The sequence below is a fragment of the Pristiophorus japonicus genome, chromosome 7 (genome assembly GCF_044704955.1).
Source record: "Pristiophorus japonicus isolate sPriJap1 chromosome 7, sPriJap1.hap1, whole genome shotgun sequence".
NCBI lineage: Eukaryota > Metazoa > Chordata > Chondrichthyes > Pristiophoridae > Pristiophorus > Pristiophorus japonicus.
The window spans coordinates 51,813,552-51,830,263 of NC_091983.1; the positions used below are offsets into that span (position 1 = coordinate 51,813,552).

General features: G+C 47.1%; 1 protein-coding gene across 1 annotated transcript in view; it reads left to right on the plus strand.

Moving 5' to 3' along the window:
* allc (allantoicase) overlaps window positions 1-15,641 on the plus strand; it is a 66,477-nt gene extending 50,836 nt beyond the window's left edge. Inside the window, exon 11 of the mRNA XM_070884358.1 lies at window positions 15,498-15,641. Within this exon, the coding sequence (XP_070740459.1) occupies window positions 15,498-15,641 (144 nt within the window). The remainder of the gene's footprint in view (window positions 1-15,497) is intronic.
* Window positions 15,642-16,712: the final 1,071 nt, after the last annotated feature.

Here is a 16,712-nt window from a genome sequence, read left to right on the forward strand (position 1 = left end):
AAGACCATTTGTCCCATCTTAATTCATTCATCCAGAAATAGCTCCCTAATGCTGCATCTGATTGTTTCTTAAATGCTTGTCGGACTTTTGCCTCCACCACTCTGCTCAGAAGTGTTGATCACACTCCATGTGAAAAATAACTTCCTGATATCAGCCCTAAAATTACCATTTACTAGTTTGAACCTATGTCCTCTTGTCTTATTCCCACAGTTTATTTTAAAGTAATATTCTGGATTAATCTTTTCATTTCCATAACTACCTCGTATATCTTTCAGATGCCTCCTTTTCAGGCTGAGAAGACTCTCCAATTTCTCCTCATGACTCGGGCCCCAGACAGTAGGGCCGCGATTTTTCCTACCGGGTCGGGAGAGAGGCAGGCATCAGTAGATCATGAGATATTACTGCAAAGCACACTCAATCTCATCCTGCTGTGCCACTCATCACATCCCCATCATCATTCCTTCCCTACCCTTCTCCTGCACATCCTTACTCAAACCAACTTATCTTGCACCTTCACCCATCCCTCTCAATCTACATTATCACTTCCCCATCTCACTAGCCACCCCTCACACTCGCCTTCATCCTAGTGCACGCTTACCAACTAATAACACACAGGGGTGGTCACTTGGTTCTACTGGCCAATGTTCATGTAAAGTTTCTGTTAAAAAGTGTTGTCAAACATTGAAATCTTTATTTTCAAAGTTATTTTCAACACTTTGCCTTCTTGAACAGATTTGTGTGCTCCTTTGGAAGTGGCTTAGTGAGTTGTAGTGAATGATAAGGCATAAGTGTACCCCCGCAATGGTGATGAGTGTAATGTAGACCTCCACCTAGTGGACTACTGTGGTAATGCAACTACTGATGTATAATAATAAAGGGGTCGATGTATTAGAGCCAGCTTATAAAGTGTGTTTGTTAGTGATGTCATAAGAATATATCACAATGAGTGTGAAAGGAATGGCTTGGGTGTTTTGGGGATGTGTATGCGGTTGGAATCTTTGGAATTCTCTGCCCCAGAGAGCTGTGGAGACTGATCATTGAATATATTTAAGGTGGAGATAGACAGATTTTTGAACGATAAGGGAGTGAAGGGTTATGGTGAGCGGGCAGGAAAGTGGAGCTGAGCCCAAGATCAGATCAGCCATGATCTTATTAAATGGTGGAGCAGGCTCGAGGGACCAAATGGCCTACTCCTGCTCCTATTTCTTATGTTCTTATGTTTGTGTGGGGTGATGCCCACCTGGCACATCATGTGGGAGCTAGGGTGTACAGCATCAAGTGAAGTTAATCTGGCCATAGTGAGGCCATCCCTGGCCTCCCGGGCAGCAATATGGTCAGGTGTTGAAGCCCTGTGTCCTGTGCAGCATCAGGTGATTGTGGAGAAGGTTGGTGCTGGTGTGCCTGGTGATGTTGGTGTTGGGGCTGATTGTGGTGGGATTCTGAGGACCAAAATTTTTTTAAGGGCACCGATGCTGATAGAATAGATGGCAGCTGAAGTTGAGATGACAGAAGCGATCTGTCAGTGATTAGATAGGTTGTTCCAAGGAGGTGACAGTGGATAGAGAGAATACTCCAAACACTTCCAACCTTCCTAAAGCTGAAAAGTGTATTCCAAATACTGAAGGCTCCAGCTTCTAACATTGGAACGTGAACAGCTGTGAAATGGTAGCTTTTATAACAATTTTGCAGCTGTCACCTATTCGAAGCAATGGAGAGTCACTGAAAACCCGATGTACTTACCTGACGTGATCACCGAGTAACCTGCTAAAAAAGTTGAAAAAATGGTTAGTAGCTGGTGAAATGCTGCTTAAATATCCTTGCAAGTCAGCCAGTGGCTCAGTGGGTAGCACACTTGCCTCTGAGTCAGACGATTGTGGGTTCAAGTCCCACTCCAGGGACTTAAGCACATAAATCTAGGCTGACATTCCAGTGCAGTGCTGAGGGAGTACTGCACTGTCAGAGTTGCCCATCTTTCAGATGAGACATTAAACTGAAGCCCTGTCTGCACTCTCACGTGGATGTAAAAGATGCCATGGCACTATTTCAAAGAAAAGCAGGGGAGTTATCTCTGGTGTCCTGACCAATATTTATAGCCGATATTTTGATTGACCGGCATGTAGTTCAACATTCTGTTGATTGCTGAGCATTATCTAATAAGACCTCTGGATCACTTTCAACATCATCCTTGGCTATTTCGTAGATTACATATATCAACCATATTTGCTTGCTTCATGCAGTACTTTACATTCGTCTGCATTAAATTTTATTTCCCAATGTTTAGCCCACTCATATTTTATTTTATTGGTTCTGTCATTTCCAGGCTGCCTTTTCTGCTTTCACTTTCCCTCCTAGTTTGATTGGTCTGCAAATTTGACCAATTTGCATTTAGTTCTGCCACCAAATGCACTTCATTGATGTAATTTAAGAACATAAGAATTAGGAGCAGGAGTAGGCCATATGGCACCTCGAGCCTGCTCTGCCATTCAATAAGATCATGGCTGATCATCGACCTCAACTCCACTTTCCCGCCCGATCTCCATATCCCTTGATTCCTCTCGACTCAAAAATCTATCTATCTCTGCCTTGAATATATTCAGAGATTCAGCATCCACAGCCCTCTGGGATAGAGAATTACAAAGATTCACATCATCATAGGCAGTCCCTCGGAATCGAAGAAGACTTGCTTCCACTCTAAAAATGAGTCCTTAGGTGGCTGAACAGTCCAATACGAGAACCACAGTCCCTGTCACAGGTGGGACAGATAGTCGTTGAGAGAAAGGGAGGGTGGACTGGTTTGCCGCACACTCTTTCTGCTGCCTGCGCTTGATTTCTGCATGCTCTCGGCGATGAGACTCGAGGTGCTCAGCGCCCTCCTGGATGCACTTCCTCCACTTAGGGCGGTCTTTGGCCAGGGACTCCCAGGTGTTCGTGGTGATATTGCACTTTATCAGGGAGGCTTTGAGGGTGTCCTTGTAATGTTTCCTCTGCCCACCTTTGGCTCGCTTGCTGTGAAGGAGTTCCGAGTAGAGCGTTTGCTTTGGGAGCCTCGTGTCTGGCATGCGAACGATGTGGCCTGCCCAGCGGAGCTGATCAAGTGTGGTCAGTGCTTCAATGCTGGGGATGTTGGCCTGGTCGAGGATGCTAATGTTTGTGTGTCTGCCCTCCCAGGGGATTTGTAGGATCTTGCGGAGACATCGTTGGTGGTATTTCTCCAGACACCTTGAGGTGTCTACTGTACATGGTCCATGTCTCTGAGCCATACAGGAGGGTGGGTATTACTACAGCCCTGTAGACCATGAGCTTGGTGGTGGATTTGAGGCCCTGGTCTTCAAACACTGTTTTCCTCAGGCGGCCGAAGGCTGTGCTGGCGCACTGGAGGTGTTGAATCCCGTCGTCAATGTTTGCTCTTCTTGATAAGAGGCTCTTGAGGTATGGGAAATGGTCCACTTTGTCCAGGGTTGCGCCGTGGATCTTGATGACTGGGGGGAGGGCGGGGGATGCGGGCGGGAGTGCTGTACGGTGAGGACAAGACAGGCTGGTGGAGGATCTTTGTCTTATGGATGTTTAGCGTAAGGCCCATGCTTTCGTACGCCTCAGTAAATACATTGATTATGACTTGGAGTTCAGCCTCTGTATGTGCACAGACGCAGGTGTCGTCCGTGTATTGTAGCTCAACGACAGACTTTGGGGTGGTCTTGGACCTGGCCTGGAGTCAACGAAGGTTGAACAGGTTCAACCTTCTGAGTGAAGAAATTCCTCCTCATCTCTGTCTTAAATGGCCTACCCCTTATCTTGAGACTGTGCCCCCAAGTTCTAGACACTCCAGCCAGTCTAAACAACCTCTCAGCATCTACCCTGTCAATCCCCTTCAGAATCTTGTATGTTTTAATAAGAATTTAGAAACAGTAGACCCAACATTGAGCATGGGAACACCCCATTTTGTACTTCTCCCAACTCTACCTGTTATTTTCTACTCTTCAGCCAATTTCGTACCATTCCCAAGTTTCACCCTGAATCCCCACAGCTTTGAAAGATATTGGGACTTCAGAATGATACCGGGGCTTAAAAGGTTAAATTATGCAAAGCTGCAAAAACTTGGCTTGTAGTCCCTGGAATAGGGAAGGTTGAAATGAGGGGTGGTCTGATTGAGGTGTTTAAAATGTTAAAAGGATTCAACAGGGTCGATACAGGGAAACTATTTCCACTAATGGGGGAATCAAGAACAAGGGACACAATCTTAAAATTAGAGTTAGGCCATTTAGGAGGGAAATCAGGAAAGTAAACATAGAAACATAGAAAATAGGTGCAGAAGTAGGTCAGTCGGCCCTTCGAGCCTGCACCACCATTCAATAAGATCATGGCTGATCATTCGCTCAGTACCCCTTTCCTGCTTTCTCTCCATACCCCTTGATCCCTTTAGCCGTAAGGACCATATCTAACTCCCTCTTGAATACATCCAACGAACCGGCATCAACAACTCTCTGTGGCAGGGAATTCCACAGGTTAACAACTCTCTGAGTGAAGAAGTTTCCATTCATCTCAGTCCTAAATGGCCTACCCCTTATCCTAAGACTATGTCACCTGGTTCTGGACCGCCCCAACATTGGGAACATTCTTCCAACATCTAACCTGTCCAGTCCCGTCAGAATCTTATACGTTTCTGTGAGATCCCCTGTCATCCTTCTAAAGTCCAGTGAATAAAGGCCCAGTTGATCCAGTCTCTCCTCATATGACAGTCCAGCCATCCCTGGAATTAGTCTGGTGAACCTTCGCTGCACTCCCTCAATAGCAAGAACGTCCTTCCTCAGATTAGGAGACCAAAACTGAACACAATATTCCAGGTGAGACCTCACCAAGGCCATGTACAACTGTAGTAAGACCTCCCTGCTCCTATACTCAAATCCCCTAGCTATGAAGGCCAACATACCATTTGCCTTCTTCACCGCCTGTTGTACCTGCATGCCAACCTTCAATGACTGATGAACCATGACACCCAGGTCTCATTGCACCACCCTTTTCCTAACCTGCCACCATTCAGATAATATTCTGCCTTCGTGTTTTTGCCCCCAAAATGGATAACCTCACATTTATCCACATTATACTGCATCTGCCATGCATTTGCCCACTCACCTAACCTGTCCAAGTCACCCTGAAGCCTCTCAGCGTCCCCCTCACAGCTCACACCGCCACCCAGTTTAGTGTCATCTGCAAACTTGGAGATATTACACTCAATTCCTTCATCTAAATCATTGATGTATATTGTAAATAGCTGGGGTCCCAGCACTGAGCCCTGCGGCACTCCACTAGTCACTGCCTGCCATACTGAAAAGGACCCGTTTATCCCGATTCTCTGCTTCCTGTCTGCCAACCAGTTCTCTATCCACGTCAGTACATTACCCCTAATACGATGCGCTTTGACTTTGCACACCAATTTCTTGTGCGGGACCTTGTCAAAAGCCTTTTGAAAGTCCAAATACACCACATCCACTTGTTCTCCCTTGTCCACTCTGCGAGTTACATCCTCACAAAAATTCCAGAAGATTCGTCAAGCATGATTTTCCTTTCATAAATCCATGATAACTTGGATCGATCCTGTCACTGCTTTCCAAATGCACTGCTATTCATCCTTAATGACTGATTCCAACATTTTCCCCACTACTGATGTCAGACTAACCGGTCTATAATTACCCATTTTCTCTCTCCCTCCTTTTTTAAAAAGTGGTGTGACATTAACTACCCTCCAGTCTATAGGAACTGATCCAGAGTCGATAGACAGTTGGAAAATAATCACCAATACACCACTATTTCTCGGGCCACTTCCTTAAGTACTCTGGAATGCAGACTATCAGGCCCTGGGGATTTATCAGCCTTCAATCCCATAAATTTCCCGAACACAATTTCCCGCCTAATAAGGATATCCCTCCATTCCTCCTTCTCACTAGACCCACTGTCCCCAAGTACATTCGAAAGGTTATTCGTGTCTTCCTTCGTGAAGTCAGAACCGAAGTATTTGTTCAATTGGTTTGCCATTTTTTTGTTCCCCATGATATATTCACCTGAATCCAACTGCAAGGGACCTACATTTGTCTTCACTAATCTTTTTCTCTTTACATATTTATAGAAGCTTTTGCAGTCAGTTTTTATGTTCCCTGCAAGCTTCCTCTCGTACTCTATTTTCCCCCTCTTAATAAAAGCCTTAGTCCTCCCATGTTGAATTATAAATTTCTCCCAGTCCTCAGGTTTGTTACTTTTTCTAGCCAATTTATATGCCTCTTCCTTGGTTTTAACACTATCCTTAATTTCTCTTGTTAGCCACGGTTGAGCCATCTTCCCCGTTTTATTTTTACTCCAGACAGGGATGTACAATTGCTGAAGTTCATCCATGTGATCTTTAAATGTTTGCCATTGCTTATCCACCGCCAACCCTTAAAGTATCCTTTGCCAGTCTATTCTAGCCAATTCACGCCTCATACCGTCGAAGTTACCTTTCCTTAAGTTCAGGACCCTAGTTTCCGAATTAACTGTGTCACTCTCCATGTTAATAAAGAATTCTACTATATTATGGTCACTCTTCCCCAAGGGGCCTCGCACAACAAGATTGCTAATTAGTCCCTTCTCATTCCACATCACCCAGTCTAGGATGGCCAGCTCTCCAGTTGGTTCCTCGACATATTGGTCGAGAAAACCATCCCTAACACACGCCAGGAAATCCTCCTTCACCGCATTACTACCAGTTTGGTTAGCCCAATCTATTTGTAGATTAAAGTTGCCCATGATAACTGTTGTACCTTTATTGCACGCATCCCTTATTTCTTGTTTGATACTGTCCCCAACCTCACTACTACTGTTTGGTGGTCTGTACACAACCCCCACTAGCGTTTTCTGCCCTTTGGTATTCCGCAGCTCCACCCATACCGATTCCACATCATCCAAGCTAATGTCCCTCCTTACTATTGTATTAATTTCCTCTTTAACCAGCAACGCTAGCCCGCCTCCTTTTCCTCTCTGTCTATCGTTCCTAAATGTTGAATACCCCTGGATGTTGAGTTCCCAGCCTTGGTCACCCTGGAGCCATGTCTCCGTGATGCCAATTACATCATATCCGTCAACTGCTGTCTGCGCAGTTAATTCGCCCACCTTATTCCGAATACTCGTCGCATTGAGGCACAGAGCCTTCAGGCTTGCCATTTTAACACACTTTGCCCCTTTCGAATTTTGCTGTAATGTGGCCCTTTTTGATTTTTGCCTTGGGTTTCTCTGCCCTTCACTTTTACTATTCTCCTTTCTATCTTTTGCTTCTGCCTCCATTTTATTTCCCTCTGTCTCCCTGCATAGGTTCCCATCCCCCTGCCATGTTAGTTTAACTCCTCTCCAACAGCACTAGCAAACACTCCCCCTAGGACATTGGTTCCGGTCCTGCCCAGGTGCAGATCATCCGGTTTGTACTGGTCCCATCTCCCCCAGAACCGTTTCCAATTTCTTTGGAATTTGAATCCCTCCCTTTTGCACCACTCCTCAAGCCACGTATTCGTCTGAGCTATCCTGCAATCCCTACTCTGACTAGCACGTGGCATTGGTAGCAATCCTGAGATTACTACTTTTGAGGTCCTACTTTTTAATTTAGCTCCTAGCTCCCTAAATTCGTCTTGTAGGACCTCATCCCGTTTTTTTACCTATATCGTTGGTACCTATGTGCACCACTACAACTGACTGTTCACCCTCCCTTTTCAGAATGTCCTGCACCCGCTCCGAGACATCCTTCACCCTTGCACTAGGGAGGCAACATACCATCCTGGAGTCTTGGTTGCGGCCACAGAAACGAATATCTATTCCCCTTACAATTGAATCCCCTATCACTATAGCTCTCCCACTCATTTTCCTGCCCTCCTGTGCAGCTGAGTCACCCATGGTGCCATGAACTTGGCTGCTGCTGCCCTCCCCTGATGAGTCATCCCCCTCAACAGTACCCAAAGCGGTGTACCTGTTTTTTAGGGTGATGACCGCAGGGGACCTCTGCACAACCTTCCTTCCACTGCTCTTCCTGTTGGTCACCCATTTACTATCTGGCTGTGTACCCTTTACCTGCGGTGAGACCAACTCACTAAACGTGCTATTTACGTCATTTTTAGCATCGTGCATGCTCCAGAGTGAATCCACCCGCAGCTCCAGTGCCGCAATGCGGTCCGTCAGGAGCTGGAGGCGGATACACTTCCTGCACACATAGTCGTCAGGGACACCGGAAGCGTCCCTGACTTCCCACATAGTACAAGAGGAGCATAACCCATGTCCAAGCTCTCCTGCCATGTCTTAACCCTAAGATTAACTTAATTTGGCAACAACAATGATAAAGGTTAATTACTGATGTAGAAAAAGAAGAAAGTACTTTTTCATACAAAGGGTATTAGAAATCCAGAATTCTCTGCCTCAAAGGGCTGTGGATGCTGGGTCAATTGAAGATTTCAAGATTTAGAGCGATCGGTTTTTAATTAGGTAAGAGTATCAAGGAATAAGGTAGGAAAATAGAGTTGAGGTACAGATTAGCAATAATCTAATTGAATGGTGAGCATGCTCGAGGGGCTGAATGGCGTGCTCCAGTCCCTAGGAGCTTAAGTAGTAGCCTTTCATGTGCAACTTTATCAATGCCTTTTGGATGCAATGTGGTAGGATTTACGATTGTGTTCTCAACACAGATGAGACTGCACACAGGGAGGTTAAAGTAACAGTGACCTCAGTCTTTATTAAGACACTCCAGAGTGAGGAATAGGCCTTTGGGGCTGGCTTATATGCACTGCTCCCAAGGGATGCTGGGATCCCTTGGGACTTCAGGGGATGCGCTCCCTGGTGGCGGAACATGGGAGTGCATGCTTTATAGATACACAACATCATTCCCCCCCAAAGTCAAATTGAAAACTATTTACAAGGTGAGGCGTTCGGGAGCCTTTCTTTCCCTGGTGGACCGCCTCGGTACAAATGTCTGTTCTGGTGTTATGGCTCAGCCCTTGCTGGGCTGGCGTGTTGTTGGCCCTGCAGGGCTGCAAGGTGAGTCTAGCCTTGCTGGGCTGTTGGGCATGATGGGTTCGATTTCCTGGTCCAGCGTGGTGTCGTTGATCCATTGGGTGTGTGTTGTGGGCTCGAAAAAGGTGGTGTCTGCTGTGGGTTGTTCAGGGCAGTTTGTGAACCGTAGCCTCGTTTGGTCCAGGTACTTTCTGCAAATTTGTCCATTGTCTAGTTTGACTAAAAACACCCTGCTCCCTTCTTTAGCTATCACCGTGCCCGCGATTCACTTGGGACCTTGTCCATAGTTTAGCACATACACAGGGTCATTCAGATCAATTTCCCGTGACACAGTGGCGCGACCATCGTTTACATTTTGTTGCTGCCGCCTGCTCTCTACCTGATCATGCAGGTTGGGGTGAACCAGCGAGAGTTTGGTTTTAAGTGTCCTTTTCATGAGGAGCTTAGCCGCGGGCATCCCTGTGAGCGAGTGGGTTCTCATGCGGTAGCTGAGCAGTACTCGGGACAAGCGGGTTTGGAGTGAGCCTTCTGTGACTCGTTTAAGGCTCTGTTTGATTGGCTGAGGTGACATGTTTGATCCCATTGTGGGTTATGAGTTCTTTAAATTCGGCACTGGTATGTCAGGCAGGTCGTGGGTGGCAAACATAGCCCTCAGGCTTTCAATGGTGGCGGTGGCGGTGCTTCCCCACATTATTTCACATTCAATCCATTTTGAAAAAGCATCCACCACCACCAGGAACATTTTACCGAGAAATGGGCCCACATAGTCGACATGGATCCTCGATCATGGTCTGAAAGACCAGGACCACAAACTTAGTGGTGCCTCTCTGGGCGCATTGCTCAACTGAGGGGCTTGTGATCGGTTTCCAGCTGAAATCTGAGGCCAAACAGGTACTGATGCATTTTCTTTACCCCGAACACACACATTAATGCCTCTTTCTCAATCATGCTGTCGGCCTTCTTGGCCTTAGACAAGCTCCTGAAGGCATAGGCGACAGGTTGCAATTTCCCCGCAACATTAACTTTTTGTAATACGCACCCGACTCCGTACGACGACGCATCACATGCTAACGCAAGTCTTTTACACGGGTTATACAATACAAGCAGCTTGTTAGAGCATAAAATGTTTCTGGCTTTCTCAAAAGCAATTACTTGTTTTTTTCCCCACACCCAGTTCTCACCTTTACGCAATAACACATGTAAGGGCTCTAAGAGGGTGCTTAACCCCGGTTGGAAGTTACCAAAATAGTTGAGGAGTCCCAGGAACGACCACAGCTCCGAGACGTTCTGTGGCCTGGGCGCGTTCCTGATAGCCTCTGTCTTGGCATCTGTGGGCCGAAGGCAGTCCGCCGCGATTTTTTTCCCCAAAATCTCCACTTCTGTTGCCAATAAGACACATTTCGACCTCTTCAGCCGCAGCCCTACGCGATCCAGTCGCTGGAGGATCTCCTCCAGGTTTTGTAGGTGCTCGACGGTGTCCCGACCCATGACCAATATGTCGTCCTGAAAAACCACCGTGCATGGTACCGACTTGAGTCGGCTCTCCATGTTTCTCTGGAAGGTCGCTGCAGCCGATGAATTCCAAATGGGCATCTGTTGTAGATAAACAGTCCCTTGTGTGTGTTGATGCAGGTGAGGCCCTTCGAAGACTCCGCCAGCTCTTGCGCCATGTAGGCCGAAGTCAGGTCGAGCTTGGTGAACGTCTTGCCTCCTGCCAGCGTCGCAAATAGGTCGTCTGCCTTAGGTAGTGGGTATTGGTCCTGTAGCGAGAAATGATTAATAGTTACTTTATAATTGGCACAAATCCTGACTGTGCCATCACTTTTGAGTACTGGAACAATCGGGCTGGCCCACTCACTGAATTTCACTGGGGAGATGATGCCCTCGTGTTGCAGCCTGTCCAGCTCGATTTCCACTCTCTCCCTCATCATGTGGGGTACTGCTCGTGCCTTGTAGTGAATGGGTCGTGCCTCTAGGACCAAGTGGATCAGCACCTTCGACCCGGAAAAGTTTCCAATGCCTGGCTCAAAAAGAGAAGGAAATTTATTAAGAATCTGGGTACATGAGGCCTCATCGACATGTGATAGCGGATTTTGCCCAGCCAGCTCCTTCCAAGCAGTGTGGGGACATCGCCCGGGACAATCCAGAGTGGCAGTTCGTGCACCGTGCCCTCGTAGGTGACCTTGCCCATGGCGCTGCCCAGGACAGTGATGAGCTCTTTGGTGCATGTTCTCAGTTTTGTGTGGATGGGGCTCAGGGCTGGTCTGAGTGCCTTGTTGCACCCCTGTCTCTCAAACATCTTTTTACGCATGATGGATTGGCTAGCGCCAGTGTCCAGTTCCATGGCTATGGGTAAGCCATTCAATTTTACGTTTAGCATTATAGGTGGACATTTCGTCGAAAATGTGTGCACCCCGTGTACTTCAGCATCTGCCTCCTCTCTCTGAGGCTCGAAATTGCTTTGATCCACCATGGACCGATCTTCCTCTGTCAAGTGGTGGTTAGCAGGTTTTGCAGAGCTAGCAGCTCATCTGCAAGCTCGTTGGAGGTGCCCCATTTTTCCACAGCTCTTGCAAACATACCCTCTGAAGCAGCATGAATAGGCTGAATGGAAACCTCCATATCGCCAACAAGGTGCGAATTGCCTTGCATTCATCCTTTGTTACGGATTCTGAGTCATCTGGGTCATCTGAGGCCTGCTGGCAGTTGCAGACATGTGGTTTCTGCCCTGTACATTTCTGCTCACAAAGATAGTTCCAGTTAATTTATGAACACTTGTGTGCTGAGAGATTTGTTTGGTGTTGTCACTGGTGGACATAAGTGCCTGTGCTATCGCAATGGCCTTACTGAGGGTCGGTGTCTCTACAGTCAAAAGTTTTCTTAGGATGGTCTCGTGGCCAATGCCCAGTACAAAAACGTCTCTGAGCACTTGCTCCAGGTAGCCATCAAACTCACATTGTCCTGCAAGTCACCTTAGCTCAGCAACGTAGCTCGCCACTTCCTGACCTTCAGATCGCTGGCACGTGTAGAACCGATTGCTGGCCATCAGCACGCTCTCCCTCGGGTTAAGATGCTCCCGAACCAGTATACACAGCTCCTCATACGACTTATCTGTGGATTTCACTGGAGCCAGAAGATTGTTCATGAGGCTGTAGGTCGGTGCCCTGCAGACTGTGAGGAGGGCTGCTCTCCTTTTTGCAGCGCTTCCTTCTCCGTCCAGCTCGTTGGCTACAAAATACTCGTCTAGCCGTTCGACATAGGCTTCCCAGTCTTCCGAGAACTTCTCCAGGATGCACACAGTTTGCTGCATCTTTGTGTTGGATTCATATACTCGTCGCCAGTTATTGTGTTCCTAACACAGATGAGACTGCACACAGGGAGGTTAAAGTAACAGTGACCTCAGTCTTTATTAAGACACTCCAGAGTGAGGAACAGGCCTTCGGGAATTACTTAAATACAGTGCTCCCAAGGGATGCTGGGATCCCTTGGTACTTCAGGGGATGCACTCCCTGGTGGCAGAACATGGGAGTGCATGCTTTACAGATACACAACATTTACCACAGTTCAGTTGGGTTGTCACTTCTTCAAATAAACCAGGGCAGTTTATCAGGCAGGATCCTCCCCTTCAAAAGCCAGGATGACTGCTGTTCATTCGATTGTTGTCAAGTTTACTGCTGATAATTAATTCCATTATTTTACATGAAGTAATACTATAGTTTCTTGTGTCTGTGCTGTCACCCTTTATAAATATGGGCACTACATTTGTTGGATACTAATGTTTTCAATCTGTTGGTACCCTCAGTTTCCATTGACTGTTATAATGATTGTCACAAATTTCCTCACTGGCCTTTCTCAGCACTTTGCAATAAATACCATCTAACCATGGGAATTTATTTTAAGCCGTTTCGGCTTGTCTTAGACTTCTATCTCATTTAGAATGAAATGGAAGGAAAATTGATGGGGTTTGTTATGGATATGCCATCCTCCTACCTGATATGCTTCTCCCAGGTGACACTTTAAAGCCCAGGTGGTAAAGACTAAAATCTATCCCATAAAGAATCCGAAAAACATAGAGCTTTGAAAGCAATATACCAAACCTGCAATCAGCCACCATTTGGAATACTGGGAATTAGATTCATTTCTGTTGGTGACTGCTTGGGCTGTTCCAAGATGTTATTATAATTTCTCATGACTTATCCTCTCCGCAATGTGACACAACAATTTTAATTATCGGGACCAGGTATTTGTATTGCACTTTTTTTGACAGACAGCCGTCCCGTGAAGCTTCGCCCCCTCCCGGCCGAATCATTCCATGCACGTGGTGCCGAGCAGCATGACCTGAGGCTCCGACTCTCTCCCACCCCCTCCTTCCCGGTCGGTGCGAGGGGTCCGAGGGTGGCAGGTGTGAGGGGCCGATAGCGAGAGAGAGAGGATGGGGCGGTGGGGGGGGAAGAGTGAGAGGCTGGGAGTGGGGGGAAGACAGTGAGAGACTGGGGGGAGAGTGAGAGAGACTGGGGGAGAGAGAGAGAGAGACTGGGGGAGAGAGAGAGACTGTGGGGAGAGAGAGAGAGACTGGGGGAGAGAGAGAGAGACTGGGGGAGAGAGAGAGAGACTGGGGGAGAGAGAGAGACTGGAGTGAGAGAAAGACTGGGGAGAGAGAGAGTGAGAGAAAGACTGGGGGAGCGAGAGAGAGAGACTGGGGGGAGAGAGAGAGAGAGACTGGGGGAGAGAGAAAGACTGGGAGAGAGAGAGAGACTGGGGTGAGAAAGAGACTGGGGTGAGAGAGAGAGAGAGAGAGACTGGGGGGAGAGAGAAAGACTGGGAGAGAGAGAAAGACTGGGGTGAGAGAGAGAGTGAGAGAGAGACTGGGGGAGAGAAACTGGTGGGAGAATGAAAGGCTGGTGGAGAGAAAGGGAGAGAGAGAGAGAGAGACACGGGTGGTGGTGATGGGGGAAATCAGAGGGGAGAGAGGGAACTCAGGGAAGACGATCACATTCTTCCAACTCCCTACATGGGACATCGATGGAGTGGATGATATCCAGAAGTCACGACACTGTCACTATTCACTTCATACGCAATAAACCTGTTAACAATCAGTACACAATGCCCCATCTATGGTGGCGGGGTGGGGGGGCGGGGAGGAGGGATGTACTTGCACTGGGGTAAAGTACTTCGGCTGCGGGAGGTATTCACTTGGACTGGGGTAAGGCACTTTGGCTGGGGGAGGCATGCACTTGGACTGGGGTATGGGACTTTGGCTGGCCCTTGCTGTCTTCTGGGGAGCTCTGTCCTCTGTCGCTTCAGGAAGTCAAAGTGGATCGAGTTACAATTTGCAAAGTCAGTGAGACCTTGGGATGGGCGGTTCCAGTTACACATTCCTGTGAAACTTCAGGGTGTGGCTTATTCTCCAAGGGGACCAATCAGAAACAAAGGGTGGAGCATGTTGACCATTTTGGCAGTACAAATAAACACGTCCTTAATTATTTTGGATGGCTTTTGTAAAACAACAATGTCAGATTTGCTTTCGAGTTGTTTCAGTAAAAGGGCATTGTTTTACTGAACACGTGTTTAACGACCTTTATTCGCCCCTTTCACTTGTTTATAAACACATTATGCAGTGGTGTAAACATGTGAAAGAGAAAGATAAAATTAAAAGGGTATGGGAAAGGACAGGGAAATGGGACTAAGTAGATAGCTCATTAGGAGAGCAAGCACTCGTGCTTTGGGTGTAATGGCCCCCTTTGTGCTGTAGCATCCGACTATTGGGCAATTCTATGTCAAAATGCTTTACTGTATCACATGCATGCAATGCTATTGTGAAGGAAATGGCTCATCGTTCTTCCCACTTTTCATCTCCTCCTAAAAAAATTAGGGGGGTGAAATTCATTATCACCCCGTTTGGGGGCGGCAAGAGTTGGGAGGCGTGAAACTTAGCACCAGGTGCAGAAGTTTCGCCCTTCTCAAAAAAATTCGGGTTAAGCCGCTCCAGTTCCTTTTTGGGGCACTAATGGGGCGGACACCTCAGCAGCACTGCCCACTGGGCTGTGCAGCGCTGCTGCGTCTGAGGGGTCCTTCCCTCCCTTAAAGGGAAGGGCCCACGCTGCATACTCTGCAAGGGGAAAAGGGACATATCTGGACTACCATGGAGCGGGGGAACCGTGCGATCAGCACGGGGCTCAAACAGACGCAGGCTGAGTGATCGTGGCCCCGCGAAGTAAACGGAGCAGCGACGCGACCAATAAGGTAAGTTTTCCATCAGCCACCTCGCCTTTAATTATCGCCCTGGTAGCAGCCATCTGCGCCTCGTGCAGCTGCCGGTGTTTTCGTCTGGCACTGCTGCAGGGGGCGAAAGTGATTCGGGAGGCGCAAATGAATTGAATTTCTAGCCCAAGTTTTCTAAACAGTTTTACTTGAAGACAATGCCCCTTTCCATTTTTATTAGTCTGTAATAATTACTTGGGACTTTTTTCTTTCAATCTTAGCTGAAACCACACCAGCAATACTTCTTCTCCATCGAAATGAAAGATATTGCAACTCATGTGCGACTGACGATGAAGCCAGACGGAGGGATCAGTAGGATGCGACTTATGGGATACCCATGCACTCTGCCCTCAGTAAACCTGTGAAAAGAATCTCTATAAATGCATTGTAAATTCTTCTCTCAGTTACAACATCAGCTCTGTTAGAAATCTATTTGTCCTAGTCTGCCAACTTTTCTTTGTTCCAATTTGTCTTATGTTATTGACACTACAAAATTATTGGCCTCCTGTGAGGCAGCTAGAAAATTTAATTATGAGGGAAATCTTCTCCCATATTATATACCAATCATTCAAGCATGTAGCTTTTATTGCTGCAAGGGCTGTGGAGGTACAGACCTTGTATGAAGTCATTTGCAGGTCTGATTTTGTGATTCTATAACTGATAAATTATGGGTCCAAATATCCATGTAAATCCTGATATCACCCTCTGCTCCTGCCTCAGATGAATTAATCAGGAGTCGCTGGAGGTTCCCTCATCTAAATAAAACCAGGAGGCATATATGCCACTATGGGCACCTGCCATACCATCAAGGATGGGAGAAGTGGCAGAGGCCACTGCTTGGTTAGTCTGCAGCAGCCCTGCCTATAAATTCAATTTTGAAAGGGCCTAGAACTGAGCAGACCCAAACATTGCCAGAATTCCTTGGGATTCTCACTTCCACCTTCCAGCATGATGGTATGCCTCCTTTCATCCTGCTGCATCGAATGGAACTCCTGCCCTTGGAGGCCCATCCTCTACCCCATCACCTTTGATGTTGGGGACCATATTTGGGGCAGAGGGGGGTTTTGGCTCAAACGGGGCCCCAAGGAGGAAGCAAATGCCAGGATCTGGCACATTCGAGTCACTCAAAATCACAGGCCTTTCTCCGCACTTTTGCCTGACTTAGGACAGGATTAAATGGGATGCCTACAGGTATTTGGAGCTTATTTCTCACTTTTAAGTAATATGGAAAGACAGTCAGTCAATTTAAATGAAGATACATTGAATATATGCATTTGCCAAGTTGTAGGCTAGGAGTTGCTGCCAGTGGTGTTATTGTACAAACCTTTAATGCACTTGTACCAAATTCACCTCTGCTATTTTAATGGAGATACTATGGGTTAACGTCTCTATTAAAATATTAGAGAAACATGGCATGAGTGTGTTTGTGAAGTAAC